Source organism: Vitis vinifera, chromosome 3 (assembly GCF_030704535.1).
Source record: "Vitis vinifera cultivar Pinot Noir 40024 chromosome 3, ASM3070453v1".
In the NCBI taxonomy this organism is placed as follows: Eukaryota; Viridiplantae; Streptophyta; class Magnoliopsida; order Vitales; family Vitaceae; genus Vitis; species Vitis vinifera.
In genome coordinates this window covers 19761969-19780412 of record NC_081807.1, presented here as the reverse complement: position 1 = coordinate 19780412, position 18444 = coordinate 19761969, and the positions used below count along the sequence as shown (strand labels likewise).

Sequence of the window (18444 nt, the reverse complement as noted above, 5' to 3'; positions counted from 1 at the left end):
GTCTAATGTATATCCATACACACTAGTGCACTCATCATGAAAAACTCATTTCTATAGCCAATATAAATTGTTTCTTCGATTATGAAGTAGTGTACTACAGTCTCTACTGGATTGCCTAAATTCATTAATAAATTATAAACAACTTATCATCTTGCAAGGAACTTAAGACTTGTATCCTTTGTGTAACTCCTAATGCATTTAAGTCATGAACAATGCAAGTGATATGAATGTGAATGCTCAAATCAATATAAATGCAAAAGTGAATAGTAAGTGGAAGCTCAAGTTTGACTTTGTTACATAATGTCTTACTTTTAAAGGCTCTATCCTAACAATACATAATTCTTAATCAAGCAAAGATTGTCATATCCAATTAAATGATTAATTTTCCCACTTGGATCTTTGAAGAAATTTTAAACATCCAAGTGGATTGTCCATTGTTCCATTACCATAAATGAAGTTTGTTTCAACTTCTTTTCTATTGCCTTGATAGAGGCTTAGTAAAGGTCAACTAAATATTTTGGAGTATGACAAGTACATGGCCAATGCCCTTTCATCTCACATCTATAACATGCATTTTTAGAAGTCTTTTTGGTTTGTACATATTTTCTCTTTTCTAATGCATTTGCTGTATTGTTTCATTTTTGGTGGTGAGGATTATTCTTCTTATTATGAGAATGTTTATGATCTCCATGGGGTCGTGAGTTGTTCCTTCCACGCTCATGACCATGTCCTAGTTTGCATCCTTGCTTTTATCCATGAAATGTGGTCGCATTTGCTTAAAGGAATGACACCTAATCGATCAACTGAGACTAATGAGTTTTTAACAAAAGCTCATTATTCTCTTCAATGACTAAAAGACATGATATCAATTCTGAATATTTAATAAATAACACTCTTGATATTGCTGTTGCTAACGTATATTCGAAGTGTGAAAAGTAGTAAATATTTTTCCTAGCATATGTTCTTTAGTGACTTTTTCTCCACCTAACTTTAATTGGGAGCTAATTTTAAATAAAATGGAGTTATATTTGTTGACAAATTTGAAATCTTGTAACCTTAAGTGCATCCAATCATAACGAGTTTTAGGTAGTGTAATGATCTTTTGGTGATCATATCATTGTTTTGACATTTCCAGATGATGATGTATTCAACTTTTAAACTCTCATCAATATGATGACAAAATAATATTATTACCTTTGCACAATCCTTTAGGAATACAACATTTACTTTTTCATAATGGTTGTCCCAAGGTTAATTGTATCTAAATGAATCTCAATTTGAAAGATTCAAGACAAAAAGTTGTGTCTAAAATATCAAGGGGAACACGTTCAAGTTTGGTAAAATTTGACATTATCCGACAATTATATATGAAATAATTCAACAAGAAGTTTTGTTTAAAATATCAAAGCAACAAACTCAAGCTTGGTAAAATTTGACATTATCTAATAATTATATATGAAATAATTCAATCAAAATTATATATAAATAAACTTTAAATAAACATTGCACAATTCAATTTATAATATTTCTATCACAATATTCTTTCTTTCCATTTTATTCTAAATATTGTAAAAATAAATAAAATAAAATTATGGTGACATAAATATGAAAAATGAATAAATAAAAGTTAAATATATATATATATATATATATATATATATATATATTTAAACTACAAGTTAAATTAAATAGTACCTATTATCTTACATAGCTTTTGGCTAACACTAATTTTCTTCTTTCTTGTTTCATAGCCTCTTACTATGAATAATTGAGACACAATAATATAGCTTTTGACTCTATAAGATTTTAGAAATTATACTTTCTAGCTATACAAAATTAAAATATCAATGATTGCAAGCATCTGACTTTAATTATATAAAATATAATTTACATAGCTTTTGGTTATGAAAGATTTTCTTAATATGGTTTGACTTGATCATATAAAATATGTTACATAATTTCTTGCTACAAAATTTTTGTTGTATATCTTTTTGGCTATACAAACTTAAAATATCAATAACTACAAGCTTTTAGCTTGATCATAGAAAAATGTTTTACATACCTTTTGGCTAATGAAAGATTTTTTATATACTTTCGAACTATATGAATTTATTAATTTGATATTCTATTTTATATAGTTACTAATTATGAGGAAATACAACATAATTTTTAATGTTGAATGTGAAGAATATAAAACTCCATAATATACCTTTGAATCATGTGTTTGGAAAGAAAGATTTTGTAAGAAAAACATATATAGATTTACGTTACATTTTTTTTTTAAATCACTTCCAAAAGTTTTAAAATTTGAGATAATAATTTTTTTTTAATATTTCAATCTTTTAATAATTTTTAAAACACACTACATTTTTTAATTTATGTCACAAAGAGAGTATTTTCATATTATACAAAAGTTATTATCATTATTATTTTTATTTAAAAAATAGAAAGTTTATCTTAATGAACTCTTACTTAATACATCCATGATTGGAGTTAGGAATTCCATTTGGGGGTGGGAAAAGAAAAAAAAATGTGAAATGTTGGGTTGGTGGTAAATGTTGAGCGTTTTCTTGTTAATTCTAAGTTGTTTTAAATTTTTGCGGCACCACGTGGCCCGCGTGCTACTTAATTAAAGTGCATTACTTTTTATCTTCCACTTATCATCTTCTATGCAATAAGGCACCAAAAAGTATTAGTTAATAGGATTGTAAGCAAAATCGACAAACTCGATGAAAATCAAGCATATGAGTTTGATTTTCATTAATAAAATAGGTCAATTCGATTTGAGAATTTTTAAAAACCATCTTATGACCAAGGATGAAAATATTGATAATTACAGAGATTATATTTGATAATAGTATCGTATGCATCGATAAAAATATGAATTTTATAAGTATATATTTATTATTAAATTACATCTAATATTATGATATTTGATTGTAATATGTCTAATTTTAAAATATATATTAATATTAAAATTATGATCCATTTAATTCAATTGTATTAAACAATACAAAATAAATTATGTTATGTATAATTTTTTAATATTTAATTAAACTTTATGAAGAAAATTATATAATTTTTATATTTTTGGTAATCAATAAAAAGAAAATTTTGCATTTAATCATAAAATAATTATAATTAATTTGCTATTTAAAATATTCTTTTAATATTTTATTTATATAATCAGTTTAACTATATATATGTTTAATGCATATTATATAACAAGGGTGAGTTTGCTCGGATGGTTAATCCCCTCGGCAACAAAAGGTTTTTTAGGGCACTATAGCGCGTTTGACCGCATTGACTATGTGATATATCGGGAAAAATCGGCGATTTATCGTCAAAATTGTTGATATATAGCGAGATATCCCCGATTTTGGGGGATTTCTCCCGAAATATCGCTGAACCGATATTTCTCCATGAAATATCGTGTCGACCCCTCCCGATACACGATATATCGCGATATTTTCCTCATTGCTTATGACTTCTATTTTCGATTTTCTTATTTTCTAATTGATATAAATCGAATGATATTTTAAAACTTATATATAATTGTTTAATATTTGATAAATTTTTTTATATTAGATTAAAGTAATTCATTGTTTTATCTCATGATCAAATCAATTCTAAATATATTTAATATATTTTTAACATCAAATCCAAGTTCTTTTGAATTAATTTAAAAACAAATTGGACTTAAGACATAATATAAACTTAAATTGATGGATTTTGGATTTAAAAAAAAAAAAAAAAGGGATATGGACTAAAAAAGGTCATTAAGTTGAAACAAAATTAATCCACAAAAATCAAATCAAATTGATCTTAAAAAACTTACTTTGGTTCGATTTTTCATTCTAAATATGATCGGTTCGACTTTTATCATATATAAATCAACTATATCAATTGAGTTCAATTTTTTACTTAAAAACCAACCAAACGAATCTTATTTGCACCCCTATTAACTCTTTTTATCCTCTAAGCATCACCTTCTACATAATAATGAAATAAAATAAAATAAATTATAAAGCATTAGCCATTTCCTCCTACTGATAATCAGACTTCATGTGTTAACCCTTCTATTTGTAGTCCTATTATTATTAATGATGATATTTTCATAATCGAATTGGATATTGAATCGAAAAAGATATTAATTCACAGTTCATTGATGAGACCGATAGTTGAACAGTCGAACTAATGACATCATAAATATATAATTTATATTTTATTAAAATTAGAAATAACTATAAGAAATTAAACTATATATAATTAAATTTTTTAATAACATTTCTTTCTTTCTTTTTATATTTGATATATCAAATTACATGATAAAGACAAATCTAAATGTATTAACATATTAAATCTTATTAAATAGAACAAGTATAATGTTTAAATATGAAGATGAAAAGAAAATTATAATATTTAATTTAATTACATATCGATATATTTTGTTATTTTAAAATTTAGAATATTATTATATTATTTTTGTATTTATCATCAATAATTATTATAAAAATAATATGGATATAATTATTTATATTTGTTTAAATATTTTATATGATCAAAATTTAAAATCAAAGCAGATGTGTAGCTGCATAGTTCCTTTCTAATATAACTAAAACTTATCCCATCTCGATAACTAAGAGTACGTTTGATAGTGATTCTATAAAACATTTTTAATCTTTTTAACACTTGAAAATTTTTAATCTTTTTAACACTTGAAAATTTTTATCTTTATAAAGTATTAGAAAAACTTAAAATACTTTCTAAAATCACTATCAAATGCATTTTAAGAGATTTCATGGGATGTATAAATATCCTACACATCCTTAGGAGGTTGCAAAGGGTATTGTGGGCTTGCAAGGAAGGAGCTTGGGCCAATGGTGTGGAGGGCCTAACATGTATTTGGTCAAACAATAGTTAACCAGTTCGCATGGAACCGGATGGACGATCCATTCGGTTCAAGGTGTGTTGGTTCAAGCAGTCCAACCCCAAGTGTACTAAAAGGCTTTTTGACTTACATTTAAAGAGCAATTGATTTTCCATAAAATATTTTGATAAGATCATCATCTATAAAAGCACCACAATATTTTGACCTGTTTGACAATTTTTGCAAGCCAAACCATACCCACCATTTGAAGAGCATGAAACAACAATACAAGCATAAAAAGGATTTATTTTACCATAAGTAATGTTGTCCAATTCTCTATGTTATTAAAAAACTCCAACGAAAGAGTAGAAGCTATTATTCAAGGTAATAATTTTTAAAAATAAAATAAAATTTAAATATTTATTTAAAAAGAAAAACAAACTAAATAAGATTCTTAGACTATGTTAGATAATTGCTTTCAAAAACAATTTTAAAAAACAGTTTTTAAGAACTATTGTCTAATGTCTTGTAATATAAAATAAAAATCTAAAATATTTTTAACTTATTTTTAATATTTTAAAAATAATTTTTATATCTAATGTTTTATTTTTAATTATTCTACATATTTGAATGACCATTTTTTAAAAAAGTACTTACAAAATAAGTGAAAATAACTAAAAGATGTTATCTAAAAACACTACATTTTTTGTTCTTAAGAAAAAAAAAACAAAAACAATTTTTTGATCACCAAATGCATTCCTTAAGAATAGAAAACTGTTATTAAAAACAGGTGCCAAATAGGCCCTTAAACTACTAAAAAATCAATCCAACCTGGCTTTAACCTATAATGGTAGAGATTAAGCTAAATACTCTTGCAGACAAGCCAATTTATTTTGCACCAAGGCCACAAATTTGTAGAGGATGCCTAATTATAGCTAAAAAGATTTATGCCTAGGAAGTAGGATGATTAAGATTTCAATAAAACCTTGGCAGTTCTCAAGATTGATTACATAAAACCAAGCTAAACAGCTCCTTTTTAAATTAGGAACTTCACCAAATAAGAGCAATTTCTTAGCACATGAAACACATGTATACACATAACATAGGGAAAAATAACCAAAAAGCCAGATTTGTATACACGATCAAACAGTGGGGTCGTAAAAAATTCTAACATTCTAAAATTCAAAATCCAAGTCCATAAAAATTTATATTTTTTTGAAAAAAAATTCTAAAATCCAAGACCGCCTCAGTCCAGGAAAGTTACAACATTAATTAGCATATAGATTAAACACTTGTATGAGCTTTCTATATTTATCAGCAATAAATTTAAGAATCAGAACCAAAAATTCTCAAAAGCATGAGTCAGAGGAGGAATAAGGTTGCCCACCATTAAGTTGAGGCGGCTGGTGCCTGTGGTTCTTGTTCGACTGGGACACACGGCCTCCAAATTGTTTCCTTGCCCACATCCATGAGAGCAATGCCCTTAGAAGCCAAATCAGCTCTGATCTGATCACCCCTTGAGAAATTCTTATTTTTCCTTGCTAGTGCTCTTTCTTCAATGAGATGCAAAACATCATCTTCAATCATCCCGGCTCTCCTTAATGCCTTACCTTTCAGCTGCTGCAAAACCTGTCCAATGAAACAAGCCATAGTTGAAGATGAAATTCATCCAAGAGAAATTTGGCTGTAAAAATTTAACATATTGGTTCTTCACCTCAGAATAAGCCAAAGTGGACAGCAATCCCAGAACACTGAGAACTCCCTTGACTTCTTTTTCTAATTCAGTGAGGGACTGAACTGCTGATAATTGCTGTTGCTTCTGTTGCTTCTTCTGGAAAACAATAGAAAAATCAAGATTTCATGTTATTCCCCTAACAGAGACAGCATTAAAGACTTGTTGGACCCGATTCTGATTGCATACCTTAAGCATGTTTAAACCACTATTTATGAACCTCAAGGCTTCTTGAAGAGAAGCATTCAATATATGCGGAGTGGACAAGTCATCAGACATCTTTGTCTGAAAATCAGTCTGTAGCTTACTGATGCAGTCTTTGGCAGCAGGAGTAATGCAAACATTTTGCCCATTTACTTCTTGAAATGGAGACAAAGTATCCTCACAATCTCGCAATGTCTAACAATCACAAAATAGTTTGAAAAGAAATATTAATATGACGTGTATGCAATATATCTGTTCTACATTTGTTTGGGTCTAGTTGGGTACACTCCAGCACAGTGGAATAGAGATGGAACCATTGGCAGGCGATCAAATTAAGGAATTATCCACAAATCCAAGTCACTTTCTGGTCCAAAAACAGGTCACGTTTTTTCTCCAAAAAATAATTAATTAATTAACTTAAAATAAATTCACAGAATTAGAGAAATTACAAATATCAATTCCACAACCTGGAGAAATAACAAATATCAATTCAAGAAACCTGAACAACTCTAGCAGTTTCTAGGAAATTCATAACTCGAGCAGTTCGAAGGAAATTCATCAACCCAACTTACACAGTGAGCGAGAGAAGACTGATGAAGATTAACTAGTCCCAAATAAAATAAAATAAAAATAAAAAGAGAAGTTTAAACTGTTAGGGACTCTGTTTGGTGCATGTTAGTGCATAAATATTTACTGGTTAATGACTGGAGCAAATATTTGATCCACCCATCATGACCCCACCAAGCCTGTCCTCCTAGTCAATGGAAAATCCGGCGACAAGAAAATGTTTTATACCTGATATATATAGAATACAGCTTCTGATGCAATTTCCAGCTGTGCAATTGAGTAATTGACAGGAGATCGATAGTGTGTACCCAGCAAGAAGTATCTCAATGCCAGTGGATGGTACAGATCGGTAATCTACAAAAAATGCATCAAATAGAAACATACTCATAAGAAATAGCAACGGTTAAAAATTTAAAAGGCACCAAACAGATGGAAAATTTATGATATTGGATTAGCTTTACCTGCCGGATTGTGAAAAAATTCCCCAATGACTTTGACATTTTCTCATTGTTGTTGGTGACATGCCCATTATGCATCCAGTAACTAACATTGCTTTCTTGGCAAGCTGCACAACTCTGGGCAATTTCATTTTCATGATGTGGAAATATCAAATCTATTCCACCACCATGAATATCAAATTTGAAGGTCAAATAATGTGCACTCATTGCACTGCACTCTATGTGCCATCCCGGTCTTCCAGGACCCCATGGGCTGTCCCAACTTGGCTCATCAGGCTTTGCAGCCTGCAAAATTGGAAAAATTAGGAGGAAAAATGAGCATAAATATCAGGCAATTTGTGACAGTTGCCCACCTTCCACAATGCGAAGTCAGCTGGATTTCGCTTTCTTGAATCAACAGCAACACGTTCACCAGCTCTGTTATCTTCCAGCTTCCGCCCAGATAATCTGCCATAATTTGGGGATTTATCAACAGCAAAGTACACGTCCCCATCAATTATGTATGCACAATCATTGTTGATAATCTGCAGGACACATCAACAATCAAAAGGGGCGAAAAAAAGGTAAGTTCAATACAATGGTCAATGTACCATAACCAATGAACTTCACATGTTTATACTCGTTACACACATCAACACATGAGAGAGAGAAAGGGAGGTAAAGTTCAGTTATTCAACATATCTCAAACTTCACGTGAAGTAAAGCAAAAAGATAACCTGAGTTATCATATCCTTGATCTGGTCCATGTGATCAGAAACACGTGGCTGTTGGGTAGGGGTTAGGCACTGGAGATCAGTCATGTCATCAAGATATTCCTGGCAAAAGCGGCTACTCAGAGTCAATGGATTCTCTCCTAGCTCATTTGCCCTCCGGATAATCTGCAGAAAACATTGGCAGCCACTAAGCATTTCAAGGACAAAGTCTATAGAAATCAACTGAGGTATTACCCATGATTATTTTAATGGAGGTTGACAAAAAATTTAGAGAAGATGATAAGAATGGCAAAATATCAACTTTACATAGTTTTTGGTGTGAAGACACAAAAATTAAATCAAGTAGTGTCATGTGTTTGGTAACTTCTGAACCATGATTCGGGTTAAGATTCAATCACTCAAAACTGATAGTAATGTGCACACGTTCAAAAAAGCTAAACCAGCACAAATTTGAAAAAGCTATATCATAGCATGATTTTACCATTAATTTCAACGGCAGATTAAGAGCCTTAAATGAATATTATGCATGGGGATCACTCGGAAGGTGGGGTCAATCTTTGGAACTCCACAGTTTACAATTTTGAGACCATGTGCTGAAGCAACTCGATGTTGACCGATATGTTTTGCCCTAGTTAACCTTGGATGAAATTCTAATAAGACAACTTTCACCAGCCAAGTATTCAATAATTGCTGTTCATTAAAACTATGCATGGTCTTCGTTGAATAACTTACGTGGATTAGGGTTTTCAGTCTGAAGTGGCCAAAGGTGCAATTCAAATGAGAAAAGAGGACTTGAAAATCAGGGCAATAGGTATCCTCAATGAGGCTTCACTAGAAATACAGCACCTGGATTTCAACAGAAAGGAAAATAAAACAAGGAACAGGTTCAGTGATAATCTGTAACCATGACAGGTAGTTGTATCCCCATGGAAAATGGTCTTAACTTTTAAGGGAAACACACACAAATAGTTGTTAAAAACTTACAATCTACGATATGATACAACAATACAATATATTTTTTTATGGAAATTGATACATTTCGTAATCTGCATATTTTTCTAAAAATTATCTAACAATACATATACGATACACAATACAATATGTGGTACAACAATACATAAACATTCAACTATTTTTCATAATTTCTAAGAAACATCAAATTCAAAAATTTTCTGTTGAAGGAGCTATAATATTAATTATTAAAATACATAGAAAGGTTAAAACTTGATCATAAAAAGGAGAGAGAGGTAATTTAATCCTATAGGAAAGCTACCTACTTGCTGTCTGAGACTACTGGAAGTTAAGTAAATTTTTTTTTTCAATGAATATTAAAGAAATTTCATTTGAATGGTTTGAATGTTAACATTAAAAATCATAGTGATTGGTGAATAAAAACCTACTTAATATATTTGGGTTTTTTATTTAAAAAAAAAATTTTGGTGGGGAATGAAAGATGAGAATCATGAAAAGTTAGAACTTTGGATATGGCATACATACATACATATATATATATATGTGTGTGTGCGTGCACACCCGCGCATGTGAGTGTACATATGCATAAACAATATAAGTACATATGCATAGTTAGAATTTGGAACTAAAAATTAAATATAAAATTTTAAAAGTTTAAATTTTGTGGATTTTTTTTTTGATAGATAAACACACAGAATTTAAATTAGAAAAAGGGCGCTTAAGAGGCAACCCGAAGAATTTAAAAGTTTAATTTTGTGGATTTTGATGAACATATACATTAAACTTGTATTTTGTTAAATTGAACTTTTCAAAACTCTAACATTCAATATTTTCATATGGAATGATATGATTTAAAACCCCACTATCTTTTATGAAATTGGTTATATATTGCTTTACATTTCATGCTTCCAATATATGTAGACATGTACACATTTTTTCTATTTATTTTTTACCATATGAAAGAAAAATATGATACACGATACAGAAAAATAGAAAAAAGATATATGATACGTTTTATCAGTTAACAACAATGCATGTGCACATACATATATATGGGTGATGGAAGAGTTGAAAGCCAAGTGCAATTTGGATTTTGGGGTGAGATGTGAGAGAGACACAAACTTAATGAAGTTCTCAGAGAATTAACCATGAGAATAACTTGCTGAGCCGGCAATTTCACTCCTTAATACCATTAGTGTCAGACACACAAAAAAATGAAAAAAAAAAAAGAACAGTAATTGTTTCCCATGCAGGATTCAAAATATAGTCACAATCCAATATGACTCAACCGAGTTGCATCTGCCTCAAACTGGGCATCAAATTCCAGCAACTTTTGGAGGTTAACAATGTCGCTTGAACATGATGCTCAAAATGAATAGGCGGAGGACATTGTTTCCAGCAAGCTGGTCAGATTCCAACGGTGGGCTTTGCTCTATTGGTTGAAATAAAGCTTATAGTGCAAGAAAAATGTGTATATGTGAGAGAGAAAAGGCCTTGTGTTATGTGATTGGATGTGCATTAGTGGGTCCTAATGACAACATGTGATTATTTAGCTTAATGTAAATGTGAGCAACAAGTTTCATTTAGGCAAATGAGATGCATGCACTAATCACATTGAAATAACAATTCTGCATCATATGCTTCTGAATCATTATCACATTCATTATTGTTTCTTAGGGCATGTTTGCTTCCTACAAAGCACTAAGGAAATAAAAAAATGCTAAGAAAAATGATTTTTCCATGTTTTCTCTATGAAAAATAAGAAAATAAAATATAATTAAAATTAGTTCAAACATAGTTGTGAAAGGGGTGCCTACGCTCTAGGCGGCGCGACACCACCCTCCAGCGCTTCGCCTAACTGTAGGTGCAGCCCCTTCACAAAGGTGTTGATTAGGCGAGCAAGGCGCTCGCTTTCGGCCAGGTGCGACACCCCCAATAGGTGCACCTCTATCCTCTACCGTTGTCTTCTTCTTTTTCTGGTCATCTTATCACCCTACGACAACGAGTTGTAGAGCAACAGAGGGAGAACGACGAGGGTTTTGTCTTTTTAATTTCCTGAAACCAAAATGACGTCATTTGGTTTATTATTTTAAAAGAAGAGGGGCCAAAACAACGTCGTTTTAGTTTTTTATTTTTATTTTTTTTAAAAGGGCAAAAACGATTATATTATATAAAAATATATATGTAAAATAGGGTGTGCCTCACTTCACTAAAGCCCGCACCTTAGGTGCGCCTTGCGCCTCACGCTCCAAGAGGACTTTGCGCCTTGATCCTTTTAAAACTATGAGTTCAAAATTTATATATTCTTAAATTTATTTAATCTTTACATAGAATAGGAAAAACATGTAAAATGAGTTTGGAGTAGCATATAAAAATAATTTATTGACTTTAAATCTATTTTTTATTTTCTTGCTTACTTTTCTTCTCTATTTTCTTTCCCTCCCATTTTCCCCCAAATTTTCCTAGAACCAAACATAGAAATGATGTTTCATGCTTTTAGGCTACATTTGCACCCAATCCATCAAGCTTGACATCGAAATGACTTATATACCTTCTATAATAGAGCGAATGGGCTCAATTCCATTAAAAAATAAATATTAATGCTAGTGAGAATTTTGGAATTTGAAACTAATAAATGAAAGACAACTCCAATATTTTTCTACAATAAAGATGGTAATGATTTTTTAACATTAAAGCACTATGCTTTCATCCTTTTCTCTAACTTCATAGATTCTTAGGTTTTCAGTTTGAGCCAACCATTCAAATCAAAAGTTCTTATTGGTCTTATCTACAATCTACATTTTGACAAACTTAGGTTAAAATATTGTCTTAGGCCCCATTTCGTGCCACTTTTGGATTGCTTCAAAGTTTTTTTTTTTCACTTTCAAATGTTCAATTACCCATTAAAGCATTTCAAACTAAAAGAAATGGGAGTGAAATGCTTTGGCGGAAATAAACAATTAGAGGGTACCTACGTACACAAGAAAGGGGTTAGTAGCTATCTACAAAGAGGAGTCAATTTCCAAACCTTCATTTGCTACTTTTCCAACCTCCAAAACTTCCAGCCCAACAAAAGTTTTTTTTAATTGAGAAAGGAAATATCCATAGCAACCTAAAAAATTGCCAACAACATATTGACAACTATCTAGATTTGATGCAGTAAATTGGGATATGACTGCCTGATTCTTCACTAGTTTTACAAAGATTTTACCTCTTAACCAACATCCACACCCTCTCCACATAAGCATATATATGGTTAAGATTTTCTTAACATGGCCTCCCATGCACCAAAAAGAAAAAAAAAAGGGGTCCTCAAAGGGCACTAGAATCCCAAACTTCTTAAACAGCAAACAACCCCATCTCCTTACCATATAAGAAAGAATAAAAGGATTTCACCTGAAACATCCCTTTATTTTTCTCCTTCCAAAATAAAGAATTCTCCCCCTACTGCTTCAACTCTCAGAACATTTATAAGCTTTAAAAACTAACACGCCTCCTCTATTTCCCAATCATGGAAATGCCTCTGAAATGCAAGGACCAATGGCCAAATCCGTCTGTGTGTCCCAAAAATCTGCCACTCTAATATCTTTGAAGTGGCTAGGCAGAACAATATGAGAAAAGTCTCTTTCAATGATGCTACCCCACCTAGTTATCCAACCAGAACTTCGATTCCTACCATTCATGACCAAAATGGAAGTTCCAAGGCTGAACTCTTCCCACCCCCTCCGAATTTCCTTCCATATGCCCACACCAATGCTCTCTCTCACCCCCTTAGTGCACCGTCGTCTATCCAACTCTCCAATACTTTTAGTAGATAATTTTCCTCTTTAAGCTATTATGCTCATGAGCATATCTCCACAACCATTTGCCAAGCAGCATATTCAAAGGATCCAACTTCCTAGTTCCCAATCCTACACTCCTTTGATCCTTGCAAACCATTGCCCAATTCACAAGATGCATTTTCTTTCCTTTGAATGATTCCCCCTACAAGAAATCACTTAGGATCTTTTCCAGTTCAATCCTTACTTTTTTAGGAATTACATTTAAGACGCAATGTAAGTAGGAAGGCTCAGAAAGGTACACTTGATAAGGATTAATTCCCAACCCACCCCCCACCCCTTCTCTCTCCCTTCTCTCTAAGTACCACTTCTTCCAACAGGTTAATCTCCTTCTTCCCTCAACTGAATCCCACATAGCACAGGAACTACAAGACAAACCAAGGTTTGTAGTAGGAAGACAACTTTGTGGGAATGCCACTAACCAATACTGAGAATCTCACTGTAGATATACTAAAATGCATCCATTTCAATCATTTTTGTTCCAAACCCATTTTTTCCATGTTTGAAAGGAGAAAGTTCCAATTCACTAGTCATAGGCTTTTTCTATCTCAAGCTTGCATACTAAAATTTAAAATTTATTTATACATACATACACACACACACATATATATATTTTGAATTTTATATATATACAAAGTTCCAATTCAAGAATATATATATATAGATATATTCTGAATTTAAAATTTTCTTTTGTACAAATGAAATGACAGCCTCTTCTCCACAAAGTTTTCTTTCAAATAAGCACTCACTTAAAAACTACTATAGTGCCAAAGGGGTTGATCTAGGGTAGGGTTGGGTTGGGCCCTTAGAATGCTTACTCCAAAACAAATATCGTGACTGAGAGGGGGAGAGGGGCCCCTACTAACTCCAAGATTGGAGGGTTTTTAAGGTTGAGCTCCACTGATTCTACCATTCTTAGCCTTTGGCATGTATGGCAGCAATTCCTTCTCGAAAAAGTTCAAAGGAAAAAAGTGTCATTAGGTGTTAACTATTCTACTCTGTGTGCTTTGTTGGTAAAATCTTTTTCCCTGTGGGTTGCAAGTGCTATAGAATACAAGACCAAAACCAATCCAGCCTCATTTGAATTTGTTTAGTTTGGTTCTTAGGTAAGTTAAGAATTGATAGAGGTTGGTATAGTTATGGGTTGAGATGTTGAGCATAACAGACCAAGGGGGTGAAACAATACTGTCTAAGAGCATGTTATTAGGAGATAAGAAGTAAGAATAATAATTGTTTAGCATGAAAAATTCATTTTTATATTTGTTGTTTCAAAGTAAAGTACACTTTATATTTCTTTCCTTTGTCTATACTTCAAGGTTGTACCATTTGGGGGCTTTCTTCTCTTATGTGTTAATTCCTAAGCAGGATACTTCAAATCACAAACCAAAAGAGACCCCCACCCCCCCACCCCCCCAAGAAACAAAGCTGAACCTTTTTATGGGTTGGGTTGGTTCTATTCCAACAGTCAATAGGTTGATCCCTATTTATGAAATAGAAACCTCACCCTCGGTTGGATACTTCTGTGTTGAAGCAAAACAGTCCAACTTGAACCAGGTTGCAACCTGTTCTTCAGTCATCAACTCAATTAAAGAAAAGTCTCCTTAATTCTTGTGACGTCCGAGGAGAAGCAGAAGTTCCAATAATCAACTATTCATTCTTTACTCTTCTACATGGATGGTTTATAGCTAGGAACTAACTTAAGGAATTTTCTCTTTTCAGCTGCAGCTATTTAAGCATTCCCTGTCTTTGGGGCCTGTTGTTGATCCTAGCACAATATCATACCAAATGATTGCTCAGTTCTGCAATGAGAATGTAAATCCATACATAAAAGACATAAACAACAAGCCGATACATGTGCACATGTGCCCATCTAAGATAGTTTCAACCATGCAATGAGAACTAATAAATGATTCAGTTTGGAAGAATGATTTCATTCAACTTGAAGAAAAACAAGTACATGGCCAAATATATATACGTCAAGGGAAAAAGAAAGGAAATCAGTAACAAGGATTCATAGGAGGGCATGACATTAGATAGAATGAGGGAATGAAAATGAAGTAGCCAACCCAAGAAGTTAGAATTACAACTTTCGTGAGCTGAATTTCCCATGAGTTTGTGTGTTTATGTGTGTGTATGTGCAGCAACCATATCAAACTCCAAAAGCAAACAGTTCGAAGCGTTATAAAATCCAGTAGAAGTTTTAATATTACACTAGACAAAAATGAACCTAAAGCAGGATTGGTAAGACATTGATGTAGACTTTTAACTACATTGAACACAATGCTTGCACTTTAAATTACGGTTGTTTCTGAACTTTTATAGAATCACTTAAATATACAAAATTTTCCTTAGAAGGTATAAACATTGCTTCCTTGCTCTTGCATTAATAGATGATCAAATACTCCACAGGAACAATGTACATATCAAATTTGAAGTCTTTAGTTCAATACCGATATTTTAGTCCAGGTCGCAATGATTCCAAACTACTCAATTTCTTGTCAACAATAAAAAATTAATTCATTTTTATTTTTGGCAAGTCAGAAATTTCAATCAATATTAGCTCTAGTTAAAACTAATGGTTTTCCATTTTTTCTTTACCCAACACCAAGTAGTCAAAATCAAGGTTTACTTTTTTTTTTTGATAGGCAAAAGAGCAATATGTATAAAAGCCAAAAAAAGGCTTACTTAAGTTGATGGTTGATAGGTCAAAAGGCTACAATTTTGTAAGGGCAGGCATCCCAAACGCTAAAATGTAGCAATAATTGGGATTTGGAACCATGGTTTTAAATCATCAAAGCATAGAACAAAATAATATCTTCGATCAAAATTCTAACCTTGTCGTCAACATCTGTAAAATTTCGTACATAAGTAACTTCATAGCCCAAGTGTTGTAGATATCTGAACATTTTCATCAAGAGAGCATGATTAGAATCTACAAATTATCCTTTACACCTGATTCAACTAGAAAAAAATCAATCAGAGAGTTCCATCAGAACTTGAGTCATTTTTCTTAAGATACACCAGAGTTACTCTCTGGGTTTGATAAAAAGCATGTTATAAGGCATGCCAATGAGTATGTCAAAGACGCAATTTGGAAAACAATCCCTTCATTAATATTGCAAAGACAAAATCAAACTTCTTCAAGGGTTCATCCCGTATCATCCTGAGATTGAAGCATCAATTACAAGAAGCCTATAAGGGCTTGTTTGCCAGCGGAATCAAAATTACTTTTTGAGAAATGTCTTCAATTGAAAGACAAGAACAACCGCTTTCAAAAATAGCTTTAAAAACCTAGTAGCTTCACAGGTTTTTTTTTTTGGGGGTATTATTCTCAAAATTTTCCCGTTCTCGAGAACAACAAACATATCTCATCTCGATTTCGCAGCCAAACCAACCCTAATTTTTTTTCCTCTAAAGATGATAAATTCAGAATTCTGAATTGTCACACACTTTCATCACACCAGATAGACCTCTTACTTTTACGCTAAACCCGCACCTGGAATTAATATAAAAATGAAAAAAAAATAAAAAATTCTTTCCTAAACTGCAAACCGAAGCGAAAAGGATCAACCGTAGGAAAAAAAAAAAAAAAAATCAATCTTTGCGGGCCAGAATAAAATGAAATCAAACAACTTAAATGGTTGAGGAATAAAACAAACCGGTAGAGGACGTCAAAGCAGACGGCGGCGCGGGCGTGGCCAAGATGACTGAGGTCGTAAGCGGTGACACCGCAGACGTACATGGACACTTTGCCATCGACAACGGGCTTGAAGATCTCCTTCTGCTGAGTCATGGTGTTGTACACTCTCAATTCCGTCGTCTCCGCCATCGAAGATACCGCGAAGCTATCCCTCAAAGGCTTGAAGAAGAAACCCTAACCCCTCAAGCCTTTTCAGGTTGAAACGGTAATACTCTTTTGATTATTGTAAGTTTTAAACCGTAGAGTAATTAAAATTGTATGTCCCTTCTTGTGTAAGTTTTAAAACCGTGGAGTAAATAACGTCGAGTAAGATTTGCTGAAATTTCATAAATAAATTAAAAAAAAAAAGGGAAAAAGGGATCAGAGGAATTTGCTGTAACTTCATTCTCATGAAATTACTAAAATAGCCTTAAAATTTAAAATTCATTAAACATTAAATTGTGTTGAGATAAAGAATCTTTTTGAGAATTGTCGTGTAAAACAAGGTTATCAAATTTTTAATAGAAAGCTTATTCTAAAAATGAGGTGTTTTTAACACATTTTAATTATTATTTTTATTGTTTTCAATTATTTATAAAAAATATTTAAAAAAAAAAAGAATTATTTTTGAAATCATTTCCAAACAAATGCTAACCTTCCTTAAGATTTGTTCTTTATACCTATTCATGTGAAGAATCTAAATATTATCACAAAAACTATAAGATAGTTCGACATTAGATTCTACACACATCTTAGTCTGCTATAAATTGAAATAGTTTCTTTTTATCAAACTTTATTGTCATTCCAAGTCTAACAACTTTAGCTTTGATACTAGTTTGTTATGGAAAACCATGAAAAGGAAAAATAATAGTAGGAAGAAAATAAAAGAACAAAATAGAAAACACATAAAATGTATAATGATTTATGTGGTTTAGCTTAAAGTCCATATCCATGGGAAAAGACAAAGAAAAACTTTCATTTTTTTTTCAATGAGATTGCAATCCCAGGGCTTTCAAATCTCAGAGTCCCAATTACACCTAAATAAGGACTTTTTCTTTGTCAAAGACTTAAAAAATTAACTTAAAAGAGAATTTAACACACTTTCTAGTATCTTTGTAATGCCTTAAACCCTTTATGCATTGGAAGTGTCATTTATATAAAATAGCTTTAGTATTTGTTGAGTGATGTCTTAGGTTCTTTGTGGTTTGTTATAAAACAGTTCTGTTCTTTATTGAGTGATATCTCATGTTCTTTGTACTTCACAAGTGCAAGCTACATGGAATTGTTTTGTTCCTTGTTGAGTGATGCCTTAGGTTCTTTATGCTTTGGAAGTAGTGGCCACATATGAAGTATAATTAGTGAAGAGGAAAGAAAATATTATTATTTTTGTACAACAAACATATATTTACT

General features: G+C 31.8%; 1 protein-coding gene across 1 annotated transcript; it reads right to left on the bottom strand.

Annotated features, from left to right (window-relative positions):
• Positions 1–5983: 5983 nt before the first annotated feature.
• On the bottom strand, positions 5984–17345 carry LOC100854736 (cysteine--tRNA ligase 2, cytoplasmic). Its single transcript, XM_003631684.4, has 9 exons — positions 17015–17345; positions 16190–16253; positions 8548–8709; positions 8185–8355; positions 7835–8116; positions 7602–7727; positions 6792–7001; positions 6585–6701; positions 5984–6499 (listed from the first exon to the last, which is right to left on the bottom strand). Exons 1-9 carry the CDS (start codon positions 17182–17184, stop codon positions 6260–6262), a joined length of 1542 nt encoding a protein of 513 aa, XP_003631732.1. The 5' UTR covers positions 17185–17345; the 3' UTR covers positions 5984–6259.
• Between the last annotated feature and the right edge of the window lie 1099 nt (positions 17346–18444).

Coding starts and splice junctions, on each gene's coding strand:
- LOC100854736 (XM_003631684.4), bottom strand. CDS start 17,184: ATGGCGGAGACGACGGAATTGAGAGTGTACAACACCATGACTCAGCAG. Junction 8,117..8,184: donor CTGACTTCGCATTGTGGAAG/GTGGGCAACTGT, acceptor CCAATTTTGCAG/GCTGCAAAGCCTGATGAGCC. Junction 6,500..6,584: donor CCACTTTGGCTTATTCTGAG/GTGAAGAACCAA, acceptor TTCATTGGACAG/GTTTTGCAGCAGCTGAAAGG.